The 26,538-nt window shown below is 48.5% G+C and overlaps 1 protein-coding gene and 1 long non-coding RNA gene across 2 annotated transcripts in view; one reads left to right on the forward strand and one right to left on the reverse strand.

Annotated features, from left to right (window-relative positions):
- The window catches only part of LOC310756006, a 78,896-nt gene extending 68,412 nt beyond the window's left edge, over positions 1-10,484 (forward strand). Inside the window, exon 4 of the long non-coding RNA XR_014544633.1 lies at positions 10,059-10,484. This is a non-coding gene — a long non-coding RNA (uncharacterized lncRNA). The remainder of the gene's footprint in view (positions 1-10,058) is intronic.
- TAMALIN (trafficking regulator and scaffold protein tamalin) overlaps positions 1-21,868 on the reverse strand; it is a 41,967-nt gene extending 20,099 nt beyond the window's left edge. The window contains exon 1 of the mRNA XM_083599444.1: positions 21,658-21,868. Within this exon, the coding sequence (XP_083455570.1) occupies positions 21,658-21,825 (168 nt within the window). The 5' untranslated portion in view covers positions 21,826-21,868. The remainder of the gene's footprint in view (positions 1-21,657) is intronic.
- Between the last annotated feature and the right edge of the window lie 4,670 nt (positions 21,869-26,538).

Consider the following 26,538-nt stretch of genomic DNA (forward strand, 5'->3'; position numbering starts at 1 on the left):
ACTACATAACCTTGTACAGTGGTACCTCGGGTTAAGTACTTAATTCGTTCCGGAGGTCCGTTCTTAACCCGAAACTGTTCTTAACCTGAAGCACCACTTTAGCTAATGGAGCCTCCTGCTGCACCGCTGGAGCACGATTTCTGTTCTCTTCCTGAAGCAAAGTTCTTAACCTGAAGCACTATTTCTGGGTTAGCGGAGTCTGTAACCTGAAGTGTATGTAACCTGAAGCGTATGTAACCCGAGGTACCACTGTAAAAAGGAATCTGCCCACTCCAGGTGGTGTTGGACTACAACTCCCATCAGCCCCGATCATTAGCCACGCTGGCTGGGACGGATGGGAGTTGGTGTCCATCAAAAGATGAGCCTATTGCTAGAGCTTTAGCATAAACCAGATTATTTAAGGGGGCTTTTCTTGGAACAGCCCTGGTTCAAATGTTTCAGATACTTGGCCCGGGACTGCAACTGCAAAGAGAGGGTCTTAACACCCACCACCAATTCTGATGTTCAAGCATGCAAGCTCCAAGTCACGTCCTGAACATTGCAGGCTTTTAAAGCCAAATGGCTCGATGCCATGGGGGGAAACGAGAAGTCCTTGAGAAAGCCTGTTTTATGCAAAAAGCCCCATTATTTGGAAAAATGAAATCAATTGTCCGGCCCATCCCAAACAGACCCTCTCATTGTTGGGTGTTTGAGCAGAGCGGCCCACTCTGTGCATGCTGGGAGCCGGGGAGAGGGCCAAAGAAGCATATCTATTTGCATAAATAGATCCCACTACCCACTCAGAGGTGGGCGGCAGATCCACATTCTGGTTCCCATTGAGCATTCGGAACGTAAGACTTCTTGGCAAAGCCGCCCGGCAGCAGTTGGACGGAGCGACAATGCGCCATCTCTTGTGAAGTTTTCCAAGTTGCGCGAGCATGCAAACGTATGCGTCTTTTGGGCGTTTTTTTTCCGGCTGAACTCCACATCGTTGCCGGGAGCAGCCAAGAGGCAGAGGCAGCAGGTTTCTATTAAAGAGCCACACATGCAATGGGGAGCGTGCTTTAAAGTAAATATCTGCTCTCGCATGGGATGCAAACATTTCCGCACGCCAGCCAGAGCCTGCGTGTAAGCACAAAATGCGTCTCTCTCTAAGCCGCTGTTTTACACCAGCCTAAAATGACCTCCTGCCAACCTAGCAGTTCGAAAGCACATCAAAGTGCAAGTGGATAAATAGGTACCGCTCCGGCGGGAAGGTAAATGGCATTTCCATGCGCTGCTCTGGTTCGCCAGAAGCAGCTTAGTCATGCTGGCCACATGACCCGGAAGCTGTACGCCGGCTCCCTCGGCCAATACAGTGAGATGAGCGCCGCAACCCCAGAGTCAGTCACGACTGGACCTAATGGTCAGGGGTCCCTTTACCTTTAAAATGACCTCAAGGCTTAGATCACGGCCTGTTGGCTCAAAGATCCTCGCAATAGTTTTGCAAGCCTATCCAATGTGAGCTCGTTGGAGCTGCTTCAGGTTTTGGGAAGAGCGTGCCGCTGTTTCGCAGCAGAGATGAGGATTTAGCTCTCTGTTCCGGAAAAGGTCTAGGCCCACTTATTGGGCCAGAAAAAGCTGCTTCGAGTTTGGATACAATACAAGTGACTCGCCCATTAATGAAGTGGGATAACTGAAGGACTCAAATCAAAGGAGGCAGAGGGCCAGAACTGGACACTTAAAGCCTAAGTCAGGGGTCTGTAAACTTTTTCAGCAGGGGGCCGGTCCACTGTCCCTCAGACCTTGTGGGGGGCCGGACTATATTTTGAAAGAAAGAAAGAAAGAAAGAAAGAAAGAAAGAAAGAAAGATCGAATTCCTATGTCCCACAAATAACCCAGAGATGCATTTTAAATAAAAGCACACATTCTACTCATGTAAAAACACCAGGCAGGCCCCACAAATAACCCAGAGATGCATTTTGAATAAAAGGACACATTCTACTCATGTAAAAACACGCTGATTCCCGGACCGTCCGCGGGCTGGATTTGGAAGGCGACTGGGCCTTCCTATAGCCTAACCACCAAGTTACGTACACTTAAACCCATTTATTCTGATGGGCATCAACACGCCTAACTGCGGTGCTGGATTGAGGCCTGTAGTTGCAGAAGATGAATTCCCAAGGTAGTCTTGAATCCACTTGCAGAAGCAGATTGCCAGGGAAGGAGAAATCCCAGTTGCCTGGTGCCCTAAGGAACCTACACACCCAAAGCTCACACTCCTGGGATCGTTTTAGAGAAGGGGTGGGGATCTTAAGGCTGAGGGGTGGGGGCCAATGTGGCCCACTGGAATTCTCTATCTGGCCCTCCGGATTTTTTCTCCCTGGCCCTGCTCTTGAGTGCTCCTTGCTTGCCTGGATGAAGAGGTGTTGCACGCACATAAGGTGTGTCATTTTAAGGGGTGGAACTAGTTTTTTGCATATTTCTCCAGTGAGGGGGTCTTAAAAATATGTTTTTGGGTGCAAGGAATTCAAATATTATTTTTGTGACTGCACAACATTTAGCTTGATCAGTCTATGCTTACAACATACCCTCCAACATTTATCCAATGAAAATAGGGACACCCTAGGGACGCGGGTGGCGCTGTGGGTAAAACCTCAGCGCCTAGGGCTTGCCGATTGCATGGTCGGCAGTTCGAATCCCCGCGGCGGGGTGAGCTCCCGTCTTTCGGTCCCAGCTCCTGCCCACCTAGCAGTTCGAAAGCACCCTTACGTGCAAGTGGATAAATAGGTACCGCTTTCTAGCGGGGTTAAACGGCGTTCCGTGTGCTGCACTGGTGCTGGCTCGCCAGAGCAGCTTCGTCACGCTGGCCACGTGACCCAGAAGTGTCTCCGGACAGCGCTGGCCCCCGGCCTCTTAAGTGAGATGGGCGCACAACCCTAGAGTCGGACACGACTGGCCCGTACGGGCAGGGGTACCTTTACCTTTAAGTCAACAACAGCAGCAGCAACAATAAAATAATAATAATAATATTAATAATAATAATACCACCTCACCCATCTAACAGGGTTGCCCCAGCCACTATGGGCGGCTTCCAACATATATAAAAAATGTAATAAAAAATTAAAAGTTAAAAAACTTCCCTATACAGGGTTCCCTTCAGATGTCTTCTAATGGTTGTAGTTACTTATCTCCTTGCCTCAGGGGTCACATAACTCCATTATCCTCCAACATTTCTCTGATGAAAATAGGGACTAAGGAAAAGCGGAACATTTTGGGATCAAATCAGAAACCGGGACAGCTTCTTTAAATCTGGGATCATCCCTGGAAAATAGGGGCACTTGGAGGGTCTGTTATAACTGCAATCATTTTTAAAGATTTCTGTGCAATTTTATGCGCGTTTCACTTACCAAACAAAACCAAACGGTATTAATTTAACCAAAGTCTCTTTCAAATTCCCTGGTCGCGTTACAACTTTTAAGCGCCCCTCATTTCTGGAAGGTTGAAAAATTCAACACGCCCTATTGAGCAAGCACCTCCGGGCTTTGTACGGCTGCAGCGTTTTGTACAAAGGCTAAGAGTCATATTCATCGCTCCATCCACTTTGGCTGCAGGCCTCACCCATCATTGGCATGCAACGCCCCCCATCTCAGAATTAATGTGGCCCCTCTGGGTGAAAAAGAGCCACTCCCTCTGTTTTTAGAGCTCTGCTCCAGACTGATCCAGAAAAGTCAACTGGATCCAGTTTCAGTCTTCTGAACGCTTCCTCTCTTCGCACAGCCGGTCAAGTTAACTGCTCGCACGCTTTGTGGGGGGAGTCCAGCTTACTCGAGTCCCACTGAAAACCGTGTGGTTTGGTTTCTGGGTGTGGGCCGCCGCCACGTACCGCTAGCTGAGCAGAGAACAAGCCAATTTTGCTGCTCGGCAACTGGAGCCAACTGACCAGATACCGTACTTTTCACTCTATAAGATGCACTTTCCCCCTCCTAAAAAGTAAGGGGAAATGTGTGTGCGTCTTATGGAGCGAATGCAGGCGGGAGGCTCTGTCAGCGCTCCCTTTAAAGAGCCGCATGGAGCATGTGTCTTCAGCCTGGGAGAGGCTGCGCCTCGCTATCCCATAAGCTGCGCTGTTATCCTGCTGGCTGTCCTGGCTACTGGGATTCAGAATATTTTTTTTCTTGTTTTCTTCTTCCAAAAACTAGGTGCGTCTTATGGTCTGGTGCGTCTTATAGAGCGAAAAATACGGTAGTTGTGGCAAAGGGGAGAAAGGAAAAACCTGGGAGATGCTCTTGGGAGAAGGACAACTGCCTGGTTCTCTGTAACCTCACTTTTCACAATGAGGGAACTGCCAGAAGGCCCTCAGATCTGGACCTCAGTGTCCGGGCAGAATGATGGGGGTGGAGACACTCCTTCAGGTATACTGGACCGAGGCTGTTTAGGGCTTTAAAAAGAATAAGCAAACAGAAGAAGGAGGAGGAGGAGGAGGAGGCGGCAGCAGCACTGACAGAAGCTGCTCCAAATGGCAACCAGCTGAGAGAAAGAGGATGCGGAAAAAGCCCAATTATTCCCTTTCAAGCCTGCCTCCAACGCGGCAAGCCATCCCTCCACTCTGGTCCCCGGGAGCCCAAAGATGCAAAAAAAGAAATAAGCCGTCTTGGACCTGCAGAGACTGCTGTCTCCACCAGTAATTAAACACAGACCCCGGTGCAAACATGTGCTTCCAATATCCAGCTGGAGGCGGAGGCGGGTGCAAGTTGGCAGAGTCAGAGCTGGGTGCAAGGAGGAATCACCCTTTAGATATGGGGCGGGGTGTGGGGAGGTTGAAGGCTCCCTCCCCCTGCCACCAGGCTCCCTCAGATTGGTGGCACAACGCGAGGCACAACAGTCAAAACGCATGCAAATAATTCCATGCAGCCGTTTTGAAAGTGAAATGAGCTTCTCCTGCACAATATCTTTGTGCTCTGACTCCTCCCCATCAATGGGGCGGACGGCTCCATAAACAAACAGGCCTTTTCATCTCCTGGCCGAGAGAGCGGCGGTTTCCTGCCGTGAGGTGCAGGGTGTTTTTAATTCTTATTTTTGCCTTTTCCAGGGTCACAGTTTTACATAGATCAGAGGCGGCAGACAGATCAGAGGCTGTGCAAGAGCAGGGCAAACAAGGAGAAAAGAGATCGGGCAGTCTGAAGGGGGGACCCAGATGGCACCCCACCCCTGCTGGGACACCCCGGGGGAGGCACCTGAATCAGGGGACTTCACTCTGGGAAAGGGCTATAGGTCAGCAGTAGCAGAATTCGGGCTCTCAATTTTCAGCCCCAATTTGGCGCACATGCTCCCCAGTAGGGCTGGGCGATATATTGATACAGTAGTACAGTGGTACCTGGGGTTACATACGCTTCAGGTTACAGACTCTGCTAACCCAGAAATAGTACCTCGGCTTAAGAACTTTGCTTCAGGATGAGAACAGAAATCGTGCGGCAGCGGGAGGCCCCATTAGCTAAAGTGGTGCTTCAGGTTAAGAACAGTTTCAGGTTAAGAACGGACCTCCGGAACAAATTAAGTACGTAACCAGAGGTACCACTGTGGCTTGGTTCTCAAACTTAATCCGTCCCAGAAGTCAGTTCCAAAACCAAGGCATTCCAAAACCAAGGAGCGCTTTCCCACAGAAAGTACTGCAAAACGGATTAATCCGTTCCAGACTTTTAAAAACAACCACTAAAACAGGAATTTAACATGATTTTTACTATCTAACGAGACCACTGGTCCATAAAATGAAAACGGTAAACAGTGTACTTCAGTCACACAGTCAATCAACCAGTAGCTGAACTGGGTTCCACAAAGTCACAAGAACAAAACAAGAAAGAGCCACAAAAACAAAAACACAAAATAAATAGCAAAAACAGAGAGAACTCAGCGTAACACTCAAAACTGAAGTGTGGCACTCAAATTGGAAGCGTAACACTCAAAACAAAGCACGTTCGGCTTCCGATAAAAGTCCGCAAACCAGAACACTTACTTCCGGGTTTGCAGTGTTTGGGTTCCAAGTTGTTTGAGTACCAAGGCGTTTGAGGAACAAGGTATCACTGTATATTGGAGAATCACAGACTTGTCGAGTTGGAAGGGGCCACGGGGGTCAACTAATCGAAACCCGGCAATGCAGGAATCTTTTGCCCAGGCTGGATCTAGACACATCCAAGAAGCGTTCCAGTTAAACGCATTGCAAACTTCGAGAAATCAGGTTGGCAAGAACGGATCTCCACAGCGCCATCTGTTGTCACATTGTTAGAATGCATAAACAATGCATAAAGGTAAAGGGACCCCTGACCATTAGGTCCAGTCGTGGCCGACTCTGGGGTTGCGGAGCTCATCTCGCTTTATTGGCCGAGGGAGCCAGCGTACAGCTTCCGGGTCATGTGGCCAGCATGACTAAGCCGCTTCTGGCAAACCAGAGCAGCGCACAGAAACACTGTTTACCTTCCCGCCGGAGCGGTACCTATTTATCTACTTGCACTTTGACGTGCTTTCAAACTGCTAGGTTGGCAGGAGCAGGGACCGAGCAACGGGAGCTCACCCCGTTGCGGGGATTCGAACCACCGACCTTCTGATCGGCAAGTCCTAGGCTCTGCGGTTTAACCCACGGCGCCACAAACAATGCATATAAAGTGCTTTATTCTTTGCCAATGTAGCCGAGACCCCAGTGTGAGATTCAAACTCACAACCCTGAGGTTAAGAGTCTCATGCTCTACTGACTGAGCTATCGCTCAGAGCAGTTTGAAATCGTGATACCGGTTCCATAGTTTCTGTCCCGAAGACATATCGTGAATCGTGATGTACATGCGCGTGCTATGTAACGACAACAGACACCCCTGTTTCCATCAGAGAAACATTGGAGGGTATGGCAAATTGTGTGTGAGGGAGAATGCCTGGGCTCACAACCTACCGTATTTTTCACACCATAGGGCGCACCGGACCATAGGGCGCACCCAGTTTTTAGGGGGGGAAATCAAGAAAAAAATATTTCTCCCCCCAGCCCCAAAGAGCAGCGTACAGGCTGCACACAACCTCTCCTTGCGGAGGGGTTGCACGTAGCTATGGAAGAAGGCAAGGCAGCGAGCGGGATGGATCCCGCTCGCTGTTTTGTCTTCCCCTTTAGCCCCGTGCAGCCTCTCCTTGCCGGGAGACGCTGCGCAGGGCTAAAGAAGCCATAGCCCCGTGCAGCCTCTCCCTGCCGGAGGGGTTGTGCGCGGCTATGGCACAAGCCTGCATTCGCTCCATAGGACGCACACACATTTCCCCTCAATTTTTGGAGGGGGAAAACTGCGTCCAATAGAGCGAAAAATACGGTATGTGGAAGCGTTCTTGCCTCTCAGTCCCCAAATGTGTTACAGGCAAACAGCAGTGGTTGGGTGATGAGTAAACTGAGATTTGCGCTGAACATTTACCAAAGCCACACCATCCAAGGCTCAGCACTGAGAAAGATGATGGAGGGAGTTTTGCCCTGTCACCGGTTGTACCCTGGCTTCTGCCATGAATTTTAAAAATTGGCATTTTCCAGCCTACCCAAAGGATCCGTGTTCAAGCGGCAATGTAGACAATTCCTGACGCACAGCAACTTGTTAAACAGGGCAGTTTTACGCTGGAACTCCTATGAAACAGCTTCCCTTGCATCCGACTGCGACACTTTACATCCATTGCAAGTTCAGTGTGAGAGAGAAGAGGGAGCAAAAGCTGGGGAGAGGCACTGAAGGGTACACTGGTACCTCGGTTTTCAAGCAGCTTAGTTCACGAACAACTTGGAACCCGAACACTGCAAAACTGGAAGTAGGTGCCCCCCTGTGTTTCCTGTTGCGCTGTTAATTTGCATCCCCCCATTATAATTCAAGCCTTCCGTTTCCGATTGCAGTGTTCTGAGGAGATATTTGGAGCTTATATTTGGTGCTTTTGTTTTTGCTATTTATTTTGCGTTTTTTGTTTTGAGGCTTTTTCAGTTAATTTGTTTTTGTGACTGTGTGGATCCCAGTTCAGCTACTGATTGATTGATTGACTGTGTGACTGCAGAAATGGATAAAAGCCCCCCCATCCAAACAACCACTATCATCAGTGCAGGTAAGAAAATGTTTTGATTCTAATTTTTATCATCTACAATACTGTTTTATTTATTTTATAGTACAGTAACATGGATTATTGCTTTTCTTTTATGGATCAATGGTCTCGTTAGATAGAAAAAATCATGTTAAATTGCTGTTTTAGGGGCTGTTTTGAAAAGTCTGGAACGGATGAATCCGTTTTGCATTACTTTCTATGGGAAAGCACACCTTGGTTTTGGAACGCTTTGGTTTTAGAATGGACTTCCGGAACGGATTAAGTTTGAGAACCAAGGCACCACTGTACTGGCCCTCCAGATGTTTTGGGACTACAATTCCCATCATCCCTGACCACTGGTCCTTTTAGCTAGGGATGATGGGAGTTGTAGTCCCAAAACATATGGAGGGTTAAATTTGGCCATGCCTAGCCTAACCCGACCAACCTCACAGGGCTGTTGTGATGATAAATTAAGTGAAGATGTTGAAGAAATAATTATTTCTGTTGCCCTCAGTTCCTTGACAGAAAGAAGGATAGTGGAATGGAACGATTGATTGAATCAGGGGCAGTCAACCTTTTTATACCTACCGCCCACTAATGCATCTTTCTTGATGGTAAAATTTCCTTACCACCCACCAGTCTTGTGCCATAGAACCCCCTACCACCCACCTAGAATTCTGAAATGCCCACTAGTGGGCAATAGGGACCAGGTTGACAACCCCTGGATTGATTGAATGAATGAACGACATCTGAAGGCAGCCCTGTTTAGGGAAGTTTTTGATGTTTAATGCTGTATTGTGTTTTTAATATTCGGTTGGGAGCCGCCCAGAGTGGCTGTGGAAACCCAGCCAGATGGGTGGGGTATAAATACTGTCATTTGTTGTTGTTGTTTAGTCGTTTAGGACTCTTCGTGACCCCCTGGACCAGAGCACGCCAGGCCCTCCTGTCTTCCACTGCCTCCCACAGTTTGGTCAAACTCATGCTGGTGGCTTTGAGAACACTGTCCAACCATTTCGTCCTCTGCCGCCCCCTTCTCCTTGTGCCCTCCATCTTTCCCAACATCAGGGTCTTTTCCAGGGAGTCTTCTCTTCTCATGAGGTGGCCAAAGTATTGGAGCCTCAGCTTCAGGATCTGTCCTTCCAGTGAGCACTCAGGGCTGATTTCCTTCAGAATGGATAGGTTTGATCTTCTTGCAGTCCATGGGACTCTCAAGAGTCTCCTCCAGCACCATAATTCAAAAGCATCAATTCTTTGGTGATCAGCCTTCTTCATGGTCCAGCTCTCACTTCCATACATCACTACTGGGAAAACCATAGCTTTAACTGTACGGGTTTGTCATTGCTTTTCTCCCAAGAAGCAGGCGTCTTTTAATTTCGTGGCTGCTGTCACCATCTGCAGTGATCATGGAGCCCAAGAAAGTAAAATCTCTCACTGCCTCCATTTCTTCCCTTTCTATTTGCCAGGAGGTGATGGGCCCAGTGGCCATGATCTTCGTATTTTTGATGTTGAGCTTCAGACCATATTTTGCGCTCTCCTCTTTTACCCTCTTTAAAAGGTTCATTAAAAGGTTCATTAAAATACAGTCATACCTCGGGTTAAAGTCGCTTCGGGTTAAATCTTTTCAGGTTGCGTCCTGCGGCGACCCGGAAGTAACGGAATGGGTTACTTTTGGGTTTCGCCGCTCGCGCATGTGCGCATGCGCAGCGAATCGTGACGCACGCACGCACATGCGGGTTGCGTTCTGCTCATGATGTGAACGGGGCTCCGGAACGAATCCCGTTCGCATCCAGAGGTACCACTGTAATATATTATTATTATTATTATTATTATTATTATTATTATTATATCTCCAGGAATGGCTGCTATGAAGTGTTCTCCTCCTAATCAGGAGGTGTGTTGAGAACTGTAAAAATGCACGAGATGTGCTCCTTTTGAGGAGAGATAATAAGAATTTAGCACCCTTGAATCTGGCTGTTTGGGGTGCAATAGTGAAGCCCATCTCTCCCATTTTAACTCTGAAGGAAGCAGAGTTCAGCTATCGGACGTATGAAGGACGCAGAGGTACGTGGAATGCCGCAAAATACGAATAATTCTTTGCCTCCAGATTCACCCCAGCGGTAGAACCAGCAACAAGCCAGGTGGGTTTTAGAGCATCCGTACAGCTTGATACAGAAATTGCACAAAATGGAAAAAAGAAAAAAAAAGAAAGTACACAAATTTCTGCTTTGGGGATACATTACTGTTGGGTTTTTTTAAAGCTTTTTTCAGGAGCAATTGAAAAAACTTCCACTGTTCTGCTCCCAACCTCAGAACAGTTTCTGAAGCTTGCAAGGAAGGCTTGTTTTGAAACAACTTCGCAAATTAGCCGCCACCACACAAGTCCCTGACACAATTGTTCTGCTTCTTTACACTTATGTCATTCCTGTTCTGAAAAACAGTGATGTCAAGGTGTTTGGAGGGGGCCTCTTTTTTTTTGCACTGACGTCATTCCCCTCGCAGCAGTTGCACCCCCGCTCTGTCTCCCGCCCCCCTATTAAAAGCAACAAATTGTATAACTTGGTTAACGGAACTTATTTCTAGACAGTTTCTCCGGCGCTCAAGCCCATTTGTACAATAGCTCGCAGCATTCAAAGTTCCTTTCAGCAGCTGTTATCTCTGCGTGCAGTAACAGGCTGCCATAGCCACAGGATACTATTATGGGATGTGCAGAGCTGCACAGGAAATGAGTCCTTATTTCCCCCAACTGTTGCCGCAACCAACACAAACTTCGGCTCAGAGACGTAGCGCTTGGCAGCCAAATTGCCTCTGCAGGGCTATATTTACGCTACAGCTTAGAGCAGGGGTAGGCAAGGCGTACCGGGCAGGGGCCGGATCACTCCTGCGGAGATCCTCCGAGGGCCGGACAGACGCAGTGCGACGCCGGAAATCGTGTCTGTACATGTCCACGGCGCCAGAAATTGCTTCTGCGCACGCCCAGAGGCCGAAAATCGTGCCTGCACAGAAGCGATTTCCGGCGTCTGGGCATGCGCAGAAGCGTTTTCCGGCCTCTGTGCATGCACAGAAGCGACTTCCAGCACCGTGAACATGTGCAGAAGTGATTTCCGGCATCTGGGCATGTGCAGAAGCTATTTCCAGCGCCACGGACATGCACAGAAGCAATTTCTGGTGTCTGGGCATGCGCAGAAGCGATTTCCGGCGCCTGGACATGCACAGAAGCGGTTTCTGGCACCGCGGAGATGCACAGAAGCGATGTCCGGCATCTGGGCATGCACAGAAGCGATTTCCGGCACCACAGACATGCCCGGAAGCGATTTCCGGCATCTGACCACGCGCAGAAGCGATTTCCGGTGTCTGGGCATGCGCAGAAGCAATTTCTGGTGCCGTGGACATGCGCAGAAGTGATTTCCGGCATCTGGGCACGTGCAGAAGCGATTTCCGGCCTCTGGGCATGCGCAGAAGCGATTTCCGGCGCCGTGGACATACGCAAATGCAATTTCTGGAGTCTCTGCGCCGCACTGCGCCGGTTTAGTGCAGCGTGTGGGGACTCACCGAGCGGGCGGCTCAGTTAAAGGCTTCTGTGGGCCGCTTGTGGCCCATGGGCCACAGCTTGGGGACCCCTGGCTTAGAGGCTACCCCCGCACCATGCATTGAAAGCACATTTACATGACTTTAACAGTCATGGCTCCCTGCTTGCAAAAAAAAATCCTGGTTCATCACAGAGCTACAATTCCCAGTGCCCTTAAACTACAGTTCTCTGGATTCTTTGGACAGTTAAAGTGGTCCAATTGTTCATCGCAGTGGGCCTTCTCAGTAGTGGCACCCAACAACCTCCCATCAGATGTCAAGGAGATAAATAACTACACAGCAGTTTTTAATGTCTGACGCCTTATTATGTTTTTATATGTGCTGGAAACCCAGCCAGATTGGCAGGATATATTATAATTATAATTATTACAATGGACGCTTGGGTTGTGAACGTGATCCATGCGGGATGCACGTTCGCAACCTGCAGCACCCGCAACCTGCAGCGGCGCATCTGCGCACATTGTGATTCGGTGCTTCTGCGCATGCGCAAAGCGAGATTTAGCACTTCTGCACATGCGCGACCACCTGAAACCCAGAAGTAACCCGTTCCAGTACTTCCAGGTTTCGGCAGTCCACAACCTGAAAAAACACAACCTGAAGCGCCTGTAACCCAAAGTATGACTGTATTATTATTATTATGTTTTATCGCTTTATTATTATTAATATTCCGCTGGGAGCCGACCAGAGTGGCTGGGGAAACTCAGCCAGATGGGCAAGGCAATAATAATAATAATAATAATAATAATAATAATAATAAACTGGAAACTAAGTCTTATGAGGAGTGCTTGAAGGAGCTGGGTATGTTTAGCCTGGAAAAGAGGAAACTGATAGGAGATATGATAGTCATCTTCAAATATCTTAAGAGCTGTCACGTGGAAGAGCAAACATACCGTATTTTTCGCTCTATAAGACACACCAGACCATAAGACGCACCTAGTTTTTGGAGGAGGAAAACAAGAAAAAAAATATTCTGAATCTCAGAAGCCAGAACAGCAAGAGGGATCGCTGCGCAGTGAAAGCAGCAATCCCTCTTGCTTTTCTGGTTTCTGGGATAGCTGTGCAGCCTGCATTCGCTCCATAAGATGCACACACATTTCCCCTTACTTTTTAGGAGGGAAAAAGTGAGTCTTATAGAGCAAAAAATACGGTACTTGTTTTCTCCTGCTCTGGAGGGTAGGACTCAAACCAATGGCTTCAAGTTTCTGGAAGGGAGATTCCGACTTAACATTCAGAAAAACTTTCTGACAATAAGAGCTGTTCAGCAGTGGAGCAGACTCCCACGAGAGGCTGTTGACTCTCCTTCCTCGGAGGTTTTTAAGCAGAGGTTGGCTGGCCATCTGTCATGGATGCTTTAACCGAGATTCCTGCATTTTGTGGGGGTTTGGACTAGGCCCTTGAGTCTCTTCCAACTCTATGATGTTAATGATGATGTTTGGTGAGGACCTGTGGGTTCTTAAACAGCAGGTCCAGGTGAACATCAGCTAGCCTTTTCTTTTTAAAGAATTTCCAGTAAAAGACACATCACAATAACTTTCCTTAGAGGGGTTGTTGGCAAAGGGGGTTTCCAGATGGTCTATAAGATGCTTTTCATGTTGAACTTGAGCATGGATATGCACATGCGCCAGAATATCAATGGAAACATCCCCCGGGGATCACACAAAGTGAGAAATTAGTAATAGTTGGAATTTATGCACCAAATGATAGTCGGAATTTTATAAAACGTTAGAAGAATGTTTGAATTCATGGACAAGAAGATAATTCTACTTGGATTGGATTGGACAATAAGGAAAACTGAAAATAAGGAAGGGAGACTACCGGTAACCTTTTTTAAATTGGTGGAAAACTTTAATTTGATTGACATATGGAGATTAAACACCCACTGGACAGAGAATTCACCTTTTTCTCAGAGCCACAATCAGTCTGCCGGAAGAATCGACTTTACATGGACATCCAGTGATTTATCATTGTGGATGAAGAAAACAGATACTGCACCGCCTAGGTCACTTTCTGACCACAATACGATACGAAACGGTAATCTTTATTGTCATTGTCCCATACAGAACAACGAAATTGAAAAAATCTACACCAGACATTCAAAAACCAACAAGCCTGCTATCCCAGCCTGTGTTAGTGGAACTGAGAGAAGAAGGGAAAACTCCATAGAGGTGGAGATCAAATGAAGGAATTTTGTACAACAAACACCTCACAAAAAGCGGAAAAAACCTTAAGGAACTTTTAAAATTTAATTTAAATCAGGGAACGGACCTGAATGTGGTATGGGACACAAGTTAAAGCACTAATGCGAGGTTTTTTCATACAACAGAATGCTCTTCAGGCGACTTTTAACCTTTTAAAAAACACACAGGAGCACTGAGCAAAGCATGAGAAGGGCCTTGTGCCTGTGAACTTTAAAGAGGAAAAGGAAACAGGCAGGCGTCCCTTTTTGCAACTGATGTGGTACACGCATACTTTGTGCTTTAGTAATTAAACCCTGAAGGAGCCACGCCAAAGCCGGGTCTGGGATCCGGTAATGAGGGCATCAAAGGTTTTACAGGGGGAGGGGAGAAGGCTTGAATTTTTTTTTGCAAAAAGGAAGCTTTGCCACCGTAAGACCCAAAACACTTATACTTTATTTAAAAATGGCACCTGTTGAACTAATATGTTGAAACTTGGCACCATTGATCAACCCAATGGGGTCTGCGGATGCAGGAAAGTTTCAAACCGATCCAATAAGAATTGGCAGAGGTCCAGCAATATAAAGAAGGTCTGTAACTGACCTCCTACTTTAAAAATAGCCAGATCATTTATTTACTTCCCATTTTAGTGAAACCTAGTGTGACTCTTATTTAGGCCTCTCGAGGAAAGCAACTGGGTGAAATTTTGAGCGGCGGTTCAAAAGTTAAGATTCTCCTGTTCTGTTAAAGTCTATGGCAGTAAGTATAGTGGTACCTCGGTTTACGAACTTAATCCCTTCCGGAAGTCCATTCTTAAACCAAAACCGTTCTTGAACCGAGGCGCGCTTTCCCTAATGAGGCCTCCCGACACCAGTGGCCTTCCACCTTTTGGATTCCGTTCTTAGACCAGAGCAAAGTTCTCAAACCAAGACACTATCTCCAGTTTTGCGGAGTTTGTAAACCAAGTCGTTCTTAAACTGGACTGTTATTAAACTGAGGTACCACTGTACTGGAAAAATAAGTACATAGCTCCGGGTTTGAAGTGAAGATTTTGCCAGGACCACCATGTTTGCGGAGAGAGCGCGTGCAGCGCCTATTCCTTCGGTTATGAAATATGCCAGTGTGGCTTAGTGATCAAATGAGGGCTTGCTAATCTTTTTGGGCCTGAGATCACCTTTGTAAACCTACTCCAGTCTCACTACCAGTGTTATAAACTCAGATATATAAGCTTGGTGCCAAATGGCTCCTTCAACCAGGGTTAAAGTTGCCAAAATGGAATGTCTAGTTGACATTTTGGGGCAAGACAGCTCTAAGATCTTATTTTTCAAATGATGGACTGAATGTGATGGATTCTCAGTTAAAGATTTGGCTGGTTCAGGCCCTTGAGCTAGGTTAAAGAACTTTGAGAACTTAAAGAAGCAAAGTCACTTGATCCAGGGACAGTCGGTAGATATTGGCCTATTCCGACCTCTTTTTCTGAACGGTGAAACAGACCATTCATAATATAAGAATATTCTCCGTAACTGTGAGCAAGGCAGTGGGGTGGGGTAAGAGAACCTACAACATTTAATAATAATAATGATAATAATAATAATAATTTATTATTTATACCCCGCCCATCTGGCTGAGTTTCCCCAGCCACTCTGGGCGGCTCCCAATCTAATGTTAAAAACAGTACAGCATTAAATATTAAAAACTTCCCTAAACAGGGCTGCCTTCAGATGTCTTTTAAAGATAGGATAGCTGCTTATTTCCTTCACATCTGAAGGGAGGGCGTTCCACAGGGCAGGTGCCACTACCGAGAAGGCCCCCTGTCTGGTTCCCTGTAACCTCACTTTTCGCAATGAGGGAACCGCCAGAAGGCCCTCGGCGCTGGATCTCAGTGTCTGGGCTGAACGATGGGGGTGGAGATTTAACTATAAATGTTGTTCACTGCTCCTACTCAGGCTGCACAGAAAAAGCATTTCGGTTCCTGAAATTCCTTCTGATTGTACAGATAAAATAGAACTGATGGAATTCCGCAGGATATGGTATTAGCGTGGGGAAACAGTCAGGATCCACTGATCCCCAGATGGTGGAGATATCAGGCACCATCCTGGTGCCCAGATATCTTTACTTGCTCTCAAGTGGCCGATAGATAAAGGCAAAGGGACCCCTGAGTGTTAGGTCCAGTTGCAGACGACTCTGGGGTTGCGGCACTCATCTCGCTTTATTGGCCGAGGGAGCCGGCGTACAGCTTCCGGGTTATGTGGCCAGCATGACTAAGACGCTTCTGGCAAACCAGAGCAGCGCACGGAAACGCTGTTTACCTTCCCGCTGGAGTGGTACCTATTTATCTACTGGCCGTTAAATGTAAAGGGACCCCTGACTATTAGGTCCAGTTGTGGCCGACTCTGGGGTTGTGGCGCTCATCTCGCTTTACTGGCCGAGGGATTCAGCGTACAGCTTCCGGCTCATGTGGCCAGCATGACTAAGCCGCTTCTGGCGAACCAGAGCAGTGCACGGAAATGCTGTTTACCTTCCCGCCGGAGCGGTACCTATTTATCTACTTGCACTCTGACGTGCTTTAGAACTGCTAGGTGGGCAGGAGCAGGGACCGAGTAACGGGAGCTCACCCCGTCGCGGGGATTCAAACCGCCGACCTTCTGATCGGCAAGCCCTAGGCTCTGTGGTTTAACCCACAGCGCCACCCGCACCCCTGGTCGATAGCCAGGTGCAAAATGTGCCTGCTCCTGGTTAATTTCGAACACTGCCTCCTGTATACCCTATTCTCCTTCTGAACCCTACCTGCCTCACACTCGATACCTGAAAAAAAACCTTGCCACACGGTGACTGCAACCCCCATTTCATACACACCATCACAAACGCCCCACTCAGCACAGCCTGCAAATCCCCGCTGCAACCCTAAATGCCTAGCCCTCCTGGCAATCTTGCACACATAGACCCTTAATAGAACCTGCTATTTTAATAACTCTCCTTCTCAAAAACCAGAAGAATTCATTAAATAAATAAAAACACCCTGCCTTTTAAGACTGGCTACGGTTCTCTCCTGTTGGCACCAGCTCAACAAAAGCAAGAAATTAAAATCGAAGTCGGGTACTTTAACAGACCTGCCCTGTGATCAGGAATGACGCTGCTCCATGATCACAAATTGCACTCGCTTCCAACATTGCTTTTCCTTGGCCTTTCAGTTTCCAAATGCAGATGGGGAAGGCAGAGCTCCTGGGACACACAGAGACAAAATACCCTACTTTTCCTGATCCCATATTGCCCTATTAGAGCCTTATTGTACTGCTAGGGTTCTTTTGATCAGTGAATCATTGTAGTGATGCATCTCAAAAATGTCAAGTACTCATATTTTATCGGGAGATCTTGACCAAACTAAGGTCCCAGGAATTTAGCCTACTAATTTTGTTGGCAATTGTTCCCTTTCTTCCATAAGCCGGTGATCCAAGTGGTTATCTAGCTTAACTGGAATAACTTTTGTGTTTTTCAGAAAAAAATTGATTATTATTTGTGTGTACGATGAGGGTAGGAGGGTAAGTCAAATATGCTGGACACAAGCAGCATTTGAAGTTCTCTGCTTTTTCCTTCACTCAGACTACCAATCCGTCCGAAAAGGTCGTAGGAGACCTGGACATATTTTGTAGATACGCTGGGATTACCCCTACATCAGTTTTGGCAAACCTCTGGCCTGGGCATTCACCAGTTGCCAACTTTTCTCACACTGAAAAAGCACCCTGCAAATTGCCCTGGTCAACAAGCTAAGCTGCTCAGCAGCTTCGGGGGGGGGGGAGAGTCTGGTGTTAAGCCACTTTTAACTGCAATCCCGCCAGACAGCGTTTACCACAGGAGCCCGACGACTTGCCTGAAGCAACATATGTGGTTGAAAACCATATTGCATGCGACTGCGGAGCTCGTGGCGCTAGTACCAGATGTACAGGCTTTGTATTTTGCCAAGGGGACCAGCTTCAGTTCAGATTTAGTTGCTGCTGCAAAGTTCAGGAGCTGCTTCGAGAACGCAGCAGAAAAGCTATGAGAAAAGGCGCTAGCGACTTTGCAGTTTGCTGGTTGGTTTAATTGCTTTCTGGAAGATCAAGAAAGAGCAACGAATATTCCAGGTGTGTGTGGGTGAAATGAAGAGTTTTAAAATAACAGCCTTCCTCCAGGTAGCTCAGGGCAGCCTATGGTCACATTTTCTCCATGCATTTAAAGCACTTTTACACCACCATTAGAACCATGAATCTAAGAAATCCTGGGAACTGTAGTTTGAGAAGGGTGCTGGGAATTGTGGCTCTGCAAGGGGTAAACTACTGTAGACAGGATTCTTTGGGGGAGCCAAGTGGTATACAGTGGTACCTCAGGTTACAGGTACAGAAATCGTGCTCCAGCGGCGCGGCAGCAGCGGGAGGCCCCATAAGCTAAAGTGGTGCTTCAGGTTAAGAACAGTTTCAGGTTAAGTACGGACCTCCGGAACGATTTAAGTACTTAACCTGAGGTACCACTGTAAATGTTTTGAATGTATGTGACCTCTGCAGCTTTTTCTAACCAGTTTTATTTTCACAACAACCTTGTGAGTTAGGTTGGACAGACAGATGTTAACCGACTCGAGATCACCGATTGAGTTTTGTGGCAGAATGGAGATGCGAAATTGGGTCTCTTCCAACCCTCTAACCCAACTTCCAGGTGTTGTTGGATTGCAACTGCCATAATCCTTGCCCCTAGGCTATGCTGCCCGGGGCTGGTGAGAGTTGTAGTCCAGGGGTCAGCAAAATTTTTCAACAGGGGGCCGGTCCACTGTCCCTCAGAACCTGTGGGGGGCCAAGACTATATTTTTTTGGGGGGAGCACAAATTCCTATGCCCCACAAATAACCCAGAGATGCATTTTAAATAAAAGAACACATTCTACTCATGTAAAAACACACTGATTCCTGGACTGTCCGCGGGCCGGATTTAGAAGGCGATTGGGCCGGATCTGGCCCCTGGGCCTTAGTTTGCCTACCCATGTTGTAGTCTAAACACACCTGGAGAGCAGCACATTGGGGAAGACTGATCTAAGGCGTATCACATGGGTCAGAAATGGAGTACAAAAGAAAGTTATAGCAGATGCAACCACACAGACTACGAAAGCAGATGAATTGAAACGCAGGAAAACAAGGGATAAATCCATATACAGATGAGAGAGAAGCAAGTCCTTGCTATAGGAGGAGAATCAGGGTGTCTTTACTCTGTGGTTGGAAAAATAGCGTAACCATATATTATTTTTATTTATTTATTAAATTTGCCACTCTTCATCCATGGATCTCAGAGCGCCTCACAAATCATCACACTTCTCATTAGCTAATGGATAACCCTCTAATGAAATACTGTTCAAGTAATCACCCCAAGATGCTGGGATCAAGTAATCGGTGATCAGCAGGGTTCGATCTGCCTGTGAATAGATAGTGGGCATCTCAAGCTTATATGGCTCCTTGGCCAGAGATTTCTGATCACATTTAATTTCCCAAAACTGCTAAGCCTTGCACACTCTACACAGACCACAGTTCACCTGCAACTTAGAAGTCATAGTTGCATCAATTCTCCCTCTCTCAAGTTGCTGTAGCTTTCCAAGGAACCCAATCATGTACCTCTAGAAGCAGGAAACGGAACGAGGACCACAAAGTTTGAAAGGGAGAAATTGCCGAATGAATACCGCATCATTTCCTCACCCTATTGCCACTTCTCAATAGGTTCCCTTCAGATAAGGAAACATCCCATGCAAGCTTTGGAAGTGCCCAAACACCACAACTGTCTAACCCAGATCTCCATGTTCCACGTTAAACACACAAATAAAAATACCAGTGAGCTCAATAATATTGTTTTCTAGGTATGCATGTGCAGTTTTGAGGTGCATTTTTGCATGGAGTCTCTTGGGAACATTCGTGGGACGGAAAGTAGGTGCCATTTTTAAAGGCGAATGGAGATCCCAGCCAGGGGTGGCTCTAAGTTGCATCCCCACAAGCCCCATGCAAAGAAGCGTTGTCTGGAACAAAGAAAAAAAGCACACCCAGGGATAGTGAATGTGGTGGTCTCCAAATGCAGCTGCACTCCCAAGTCCCATCAGCCCCAACCAGCCAAGGATGATGGGAGGTGGAGTCCAATAAATATCTGAAGAACCCAGCGGGTCATAGGTTGACACACATGCAAACACATCAAAAGTAAAGGTAAAGGGACCCCTGACCATTAGGTCCAGTCGTGACCAACTCTGGGGTTGCGACGCTCATCTCGCTTTATTGACCGAGGGAGCCGGTGTACAGCTTCCAGGTCATGTAGCCAGCATGACTAAGCCGCTTCTGGCGAACCAGAGCAGCACACGGAAACGCCGTTTACCTTCCCACCGGAGCGGTACCTATTTATCTACTTGCACTTTGACGTGCTTTCGAACTGCTAGGTTGGCAGGAGCAGGGACCGAGCAACGGGAGCTCACCCCGCCGCGGGGATTCGAACCGCCGACCTTCTGATCGGCAAGTCCTAGGCTCTGTGGTTTAACCCACAGCGCCACCCGCGTTCCATCAAAAGTACCCCTGTAAAAGGAGAGTCTTTTCTTTCTCTCTCTCCTGGTAAAAAGATTTTGGGAGGTCCAACAGCTGCATCACCAGCTTCGGATAGCAGCCACTAATTCTGTCTGCACAGCACCAAAAGCCACAAGTTGTGTTTGCATTTTACTTGCACAGTGGTACCTCGGGTTACATACGCTTCAGGTTACATACGCTTCGGGTTAAAGACTCCGCTAACCCAGAAAAATTACCTCGGGTTAAGAACTTTGCTTCAGGATGAGAACAGAAATTGTGCTCCGGCGGCGCGGCAGTAGCAGGAGGCCCCATTAGCTAAAGTGGTGCTTCAGGTTAAGAACAGTTTCAGGTTAAGAGCGGACCTCCAGAACGAATTAAGTACTTAACCCGAGGTACCACTGTACTCACAACCACCTTGTTGGTCAAGAAACGCTGTTCATTTATATAGAACAGGCACTAAAAACCACCTGAACCAAATAAGTACAGAAGTCCACAAGAGTGAGAAAAACAAACAAACAAACTATCCTTTTTGGGCAACAATGCGCAGAGCCCGGAAGGGAGTTCGCTGCCCCCACAAATGGCAACTTAGGAGAAGATGATTCCTGCAATTGCAGGGGGGCTGGGATAGATGACCCTCGGGGTCCCTTTCCAACTCCCAGGTGAGCCACGTGGGGCAAGCAAAGCAGCGCCAGCAGCATTCCTTTTGTCCCTCGCGTCGCCCAAGCAGAAGGAGGCGACAAGGGGAAAATCCGTGTCAAGAGACCTCGTCTCTCCTTCCGCACCAGGGAGTCCCGACCCAGGAGCACCCCGATTCCCACTTCGCCCCCCATCGCGGACTGGAAGCGCGCCTCGCAGGTGCTCCAAGGATGCAGGGGAGGACTTAAGCAGGACTTTGATCTCGGGGACGCGCATCCGAGATGGGGGGGCGGGGGGACCGAGGGGAAAGCATGGCTGGGAGGAGGTGGAAGGAAGGAAACGTCTCCAAGAAAGGCAGCCGGGAAGAGGCGCAGGAGGGGGGCGACGTCCCCGCGTGTTTTTCCATCTCCCGTGGAGTTGAAGAGGGAAATCCCGGGCGGGTGTCATTCATTCCTGCCCCGATCCTCGTCGGGGGAAAGTGATGGGGTGGGTGGGAGGCGGCAGAGGCGTCTTATTAGGGTCCGGATGGGACCCGCCCTAGGACTGGGGTCTGTTGGCTTAGGGCGGCGGGGAGCGCGTCTCGTGGGGACGCGGCGCGTGTTGGCGCGACACGGGTCTCGGGTCCAGCCCCGTCCGTGTAGAGAGGGCGGCAGCAGCCCAGGCTCTCACTCACCCTCCGGGCTCGGGGCAAGGTGCCCCCCGAGGCCGCCAGCGCCCTTTCCAGCTCCAGCTCCGACGCTCGGCCGCCGAGAACACCGGCGCCCGCCACACTCGACGCCGCCGCCGCCGCCTCTGGGTCGGGCTGCCCCGGCCGGAGCCTCCGGAGCCTCCGCAGGGTCATAGCCGGGGGGGCGGAAAGGAAAAGGGGGCGGCGGCGCTGCACGGAGCTATATGGGCTCTTGGAGGAGCGCCGGGGGCGGGGCGTCGCGGAGACCACGCCCTCCTCCCGGCCAGGCCACGCCCTCCCCTCGGCTTCTCTCGCAAGCGGTGTCTCTCCCCGCCTCTTTAGGGCCGGCGGAGCCACGCCCTTTCCAGTTAGGCCCCGCCCCCTCGAGCCCATAGCCGGGAACGTCCCCGCCTTCTTTCCGGAGTAGAATGGGAAGGGACCCCAAGTGGTCATCTAGACCAACCCCCTGCAATGCAAGAATCCTGCCGGGCTGGGCTCGAACCAGCAACCTTCTGGTGAACAGCCATTGCGCCAGGGACCCATTGCGCGGCCACAGAGGTTCAGGAGGAGGGGAATAGCCCCGTTGGTTAGAGCGGGGTGTTGATATTGCCGAGGTTGCAGGTGCGATCCCCGTATGGGCCAGCTGCATATTCCTGCCTTGGGGTGGGGTGGACTAGATGATCCTCAAGAGTCCCTTCCAGTTCAAAGTGGGGGGCTCTCTGGCCTCCCTCCAATCTCATGCAACTGTTCTCAACCTGTGCGTCCCTAGATGTTGTTGGACTACAACTCCCATCATCCCTGAGCTCTGGCCTTGCTAGCTAGGGGTGATGGGAGTTGTAGTTCAACAACATCTGGGGACCCACAGACAGAGAAAGGCTGCAAGGAACCCTTTTGACGCTTTCCAGAGGAATTCCCCCCCCCCCCCAGCCTTCTCCTGTGAGTCACGACCACCTCAGAAGAAACTCCGCACCGCTTCCAGGAAAAAAAAAAATCCCATTCGTAAAGGAGCCTGGATTGGGGACGCAGAGGGCGCCCCGCCCCCGTCTGCCTCTTCAACTTCCAAGGCGCTAGACCTCAGTGTTCTTGCAGAGGGTGCCTCCCCCCGTCTGCCTCTTCAGTTTCCAAGGCGCTAGACCTCAGTGTTCTTGCAGAGGGCGCCTCCCCCCGTCTGCCTCTTCAGTTTCCAAGGCGCTAGACCTCAGTGTTCTTGCAGAGGGCGCCCCCCTCTGCCTCTTCAACTTCCAAGGCGCTAGACCTCAGTGTTCTTGCACAGCCCGCCAGGGGTGCGGCCGGAGGTTCTCGGATTGCGCGTAAAAAGCCCTTTCCCAAGAGATCCGGATTGTTTCAATTGTCTCCGGTGTGACGACGAGACAATGCTCTTTTTTTTATGCGGTCCAGGTAGCGGGGCTTCCGCTGCGGGTTTTGCCTTAGCCTTAGGCTGGGAAACCGGATCTTGGCCCCCGTTTCTGAAGCCATGAAAGCGATCCTTGTGACAACAAACAAAAAGCTCTCTCTTTTTTTGCTTTTGCATACAAATCCGAAATGCCCGCAAAGGAATTGTTTTCCGAACAAACGAGGATTGTGCTTTTCCTCTCTTGCAACGAATATCGCTACCCTTGCCCCAATCTTCGTTTGTGGCAAGGCAAAGAGACGATTCTCATGAGAATTTATTGATTTGCAAATTATAAGACAGCTCGCTTCCCCCTTGGTCGTCTGCATATTTTGTTCCTGGGGACCGGAGGGCGGCGTGTGTGCATATGGGAAGGGTGTGCATATGGGAAGGGCTGGACGTTGTTTGAAAGAAAGAAAGCAAAAAGGAAGAGAAAAAGGACTTGGTTTATTTACTGCACGCCAATAAATAAATATTGCACGCAGGCCAACTCTCTCCTGTAGACAGATGCGGTTGAAATATGCCCCGGGACTGTATACCGGTAAATATAAACCTGTATTTCTGTATTTAAATTCTCGCTCGTGCTGCTTTCGCGTTATATGGTAACGTAGTGCCCTCTGCCGACCAAACGTCTCAGTTTTATGGGAAATGTTCATAAATAGTTAGGAAAGCCCATATAAGTGCGTAAGTATTCCCTAACGGAAATTGAGATGGCCTGGTTGTATTAGTTACAAATCACACGTTAGGAATGCGGATCGTGTAGCAGGTGTATCTGATTTCCCCAAACACACCAGACAAGGGAAGTGCCATGGAAAACACTCGGTATACAATTTCACAGAAATCGCATTTAAGGATACAACCGTGTGATGCTGTGCCACCTATGTGGGAATAAGTTCCTGAGTAGTCGTGCACAGGAAACAAAAAAATCCACTTATGTTCACAGCCATCACTTTATCCCTTTGCAATGAGTTCCATTGGCTAATTGTGTTACACAGGAAGGAAAACTTCCTTTTGTTTGCTATGAACCTACTGCTAATCACTCTTGGGTGCCCTCTAATTCTAGTATCTTGGGAGAAGATATATTCTCACTGTCCACTGTTAATGCTTTTATAAAGAAATTTTTTTCCTTCCATTAGCACCTTAAAGACCTACTAAGTTAGTTCTTGGTATGAGCTTTCGTGTGCATGCACACTTCTTCAGATACACTGAAACAGAAGTTGCCAGATCCTTCTATATAGTGAGAAGGTGGGGAGGGGTATTACTCAGAAGGGTGGTGGGAATAAATCGGACATAAATCGGACATCAAGAATCACAAGACAGAGAAACCAGTAGGAGAACACTTCAATCTCCCAGGACATTCTATACAAGATCTCAAAGTAGCTGTATTACTACAAAGGAATTTCAGAAATAGACTGGAAAGAGAAGCTGCTGAATTGCAACTCATTACCAAACTTAAAACCATGGAGAGACCTGGTCTGAACAAAGACATTGGATTCTTATCTCATTACACATGACAAAGCCATTTTTCACCTTCTCACCCCTTGCTTTTTCCTGTAAGACCTATTGCAGTCGTTAAGAGTCGTCAACAGGCTCATCACAGCTATCTGCCAATCACCCATTCCCACCACCCTTCTGAGTAATACCCCTCCCCACCTTCTCACTATATAGAAGGATCTGGCAACTTCTGTTTCAGTGTATCTGAAGAAGTGTGCATGCACACGAAAGCTCATACCAAGAACTAACTTAGTTGGTCTTTAAGGTGCTACTGGAAGGGGAAAAAATTTCTTTGTTTTGACTATGGCAGACCAACACGGCTACCTATCTGTAACTGAATGCTTTTATAGACTTCTATCACAGAATCTTTCAGGTTATTCCCCCCTCCCCCACGTCTATTGCCCCAAACTTTGCTGAGGTTCTGCTACTGTAATTCAGGAGATATCTGCTGTCTGTAGCCTGAGTTTTCTGTCGTCTGTGGCTTGCAGCACAGCTAGGAAAGTATTCATTTTTCCACAATTGGCCACTGTAGTGCTTGTCATTTGAAATAAGCTAAATATGCTGTTCATCTTCTTCAGGGTGAGTTCCAAATGTCCCGCATGATGTTCTCCATCAGGTGCACTGTTTTTGAGAAGGTCTTAATCTTGCTGCACAGACTGCTAGTGAAGCAGCATAGACCCCTTTTCTAGTTCCCCTTCTCTAGTGGTTATAGGCTGGGTGTTCATCAGTATGCAGATGACACCCAGGCTCTACCTCTCCTTTAAATCAGAACCAGCGAAGGCGGTGAAGGTCCTGTGTGAGTGCCTGGAGGCGGTTGGAGGATGGATGGCGGCTAACAGATTGAGGTTGAATCCTGACAAGACATAAGTACTGTTTTTGGGGGACAGGGGGCGGGCGGGTGTGGGGGATTCCCTGGTCCTGAATGGGGTAACTGTGCCCCTGAAGGACTAGGTGCGCAGCCTGGGAGTCATTTTGGACTCACAGCTGTCCATGGAGGCACAGGTTAATTCTGTGCCCAGGGCGGCTGTCTACCAGCTCCACCTGGTACACAGGCTAAGACCCTACCTGCCCGCGGACTGTCTTGCTAGAGTGGTGCATGCTCTAGTTATCTCCCACTTGGACTACTGCAATGCACTCTATGTGGGGCTACCTTTGAAGGTGACCCAGAAACTGCAATTAATCCAGAATGCGGCAGCTAGACTGGTGACTGGGAGTGGCCGCCGGGACCACATAACACCGGTCCTGAGAGATCTGCATTGGCTCCCAGTACATTTCTGAGCACAATTCAAAGTGTTGGTGCTGACCCTTAAAGCCCTAAACGGCCTCAGTCCTGTATACCTGAAGGAGCGTCTCCACCCCCATCGTTCAGCCTGGACACTGAGATCCAGTGCCGAGGGCCTTCTGGCTGTTCCCTTATTCCGAGAAGTGAGGGTACAGGGAACCAGACAGAGGGCCTTCTCGGTAGTGGCGCCCACCCTGTGGAATCTTTAAAAGACATCTGAAGGCAGCCCTGTTCAGGGAAGTTTTTAATATTTAACGCTGTACTGTTTTTAACATTTGATTGGGAGCCGCCCAGAGTGGCCGGGGAAACTCAGCCAGATGGGCGGGGTATAAATAATAAATTATTATTATTATATTATTATTATACTGGTTGCCTATTCGAATACTCACTTGAAAATGGAAACTCAAAACCAGGCTTCCTCAACCTCTCCCCTCCAGATGTTTTGAGACTACAATTCCCATCATCCCTGACCACGGGTCCTGCTAGCTAGGGATCATGGGAGTTGTAGGCCAAACACATATGGAGGGCCCAGGTTGAGGAAGCCTGCGCAAAACCAACTCTCACTTTTGTTACCGTCTCACCACAAAGCTGGTTTCCCCCTTACTTTGGATCCCGTCAAGCTGTTGCTGAACATGATTGCAAGGAGCTGTAGTCCAGGCTGGGGATGCTAAGTGCTCAGAAGTCAGCCCCCAATAAGATGTGGTGAGATTTTAATTCTTTT

Source organism: Podarcis filfolensis (genome assembly GCF_964270895.1).
Source record: "Podarcis filfolensis genome assembly, chromosome: 2".
NCBI classification, from domain to species: Eukaryota; Metazoa; Chordata; class Lepidosauria; order Squamata; family Lacertidae; genus Podarcis; species Podarcis filfolensis.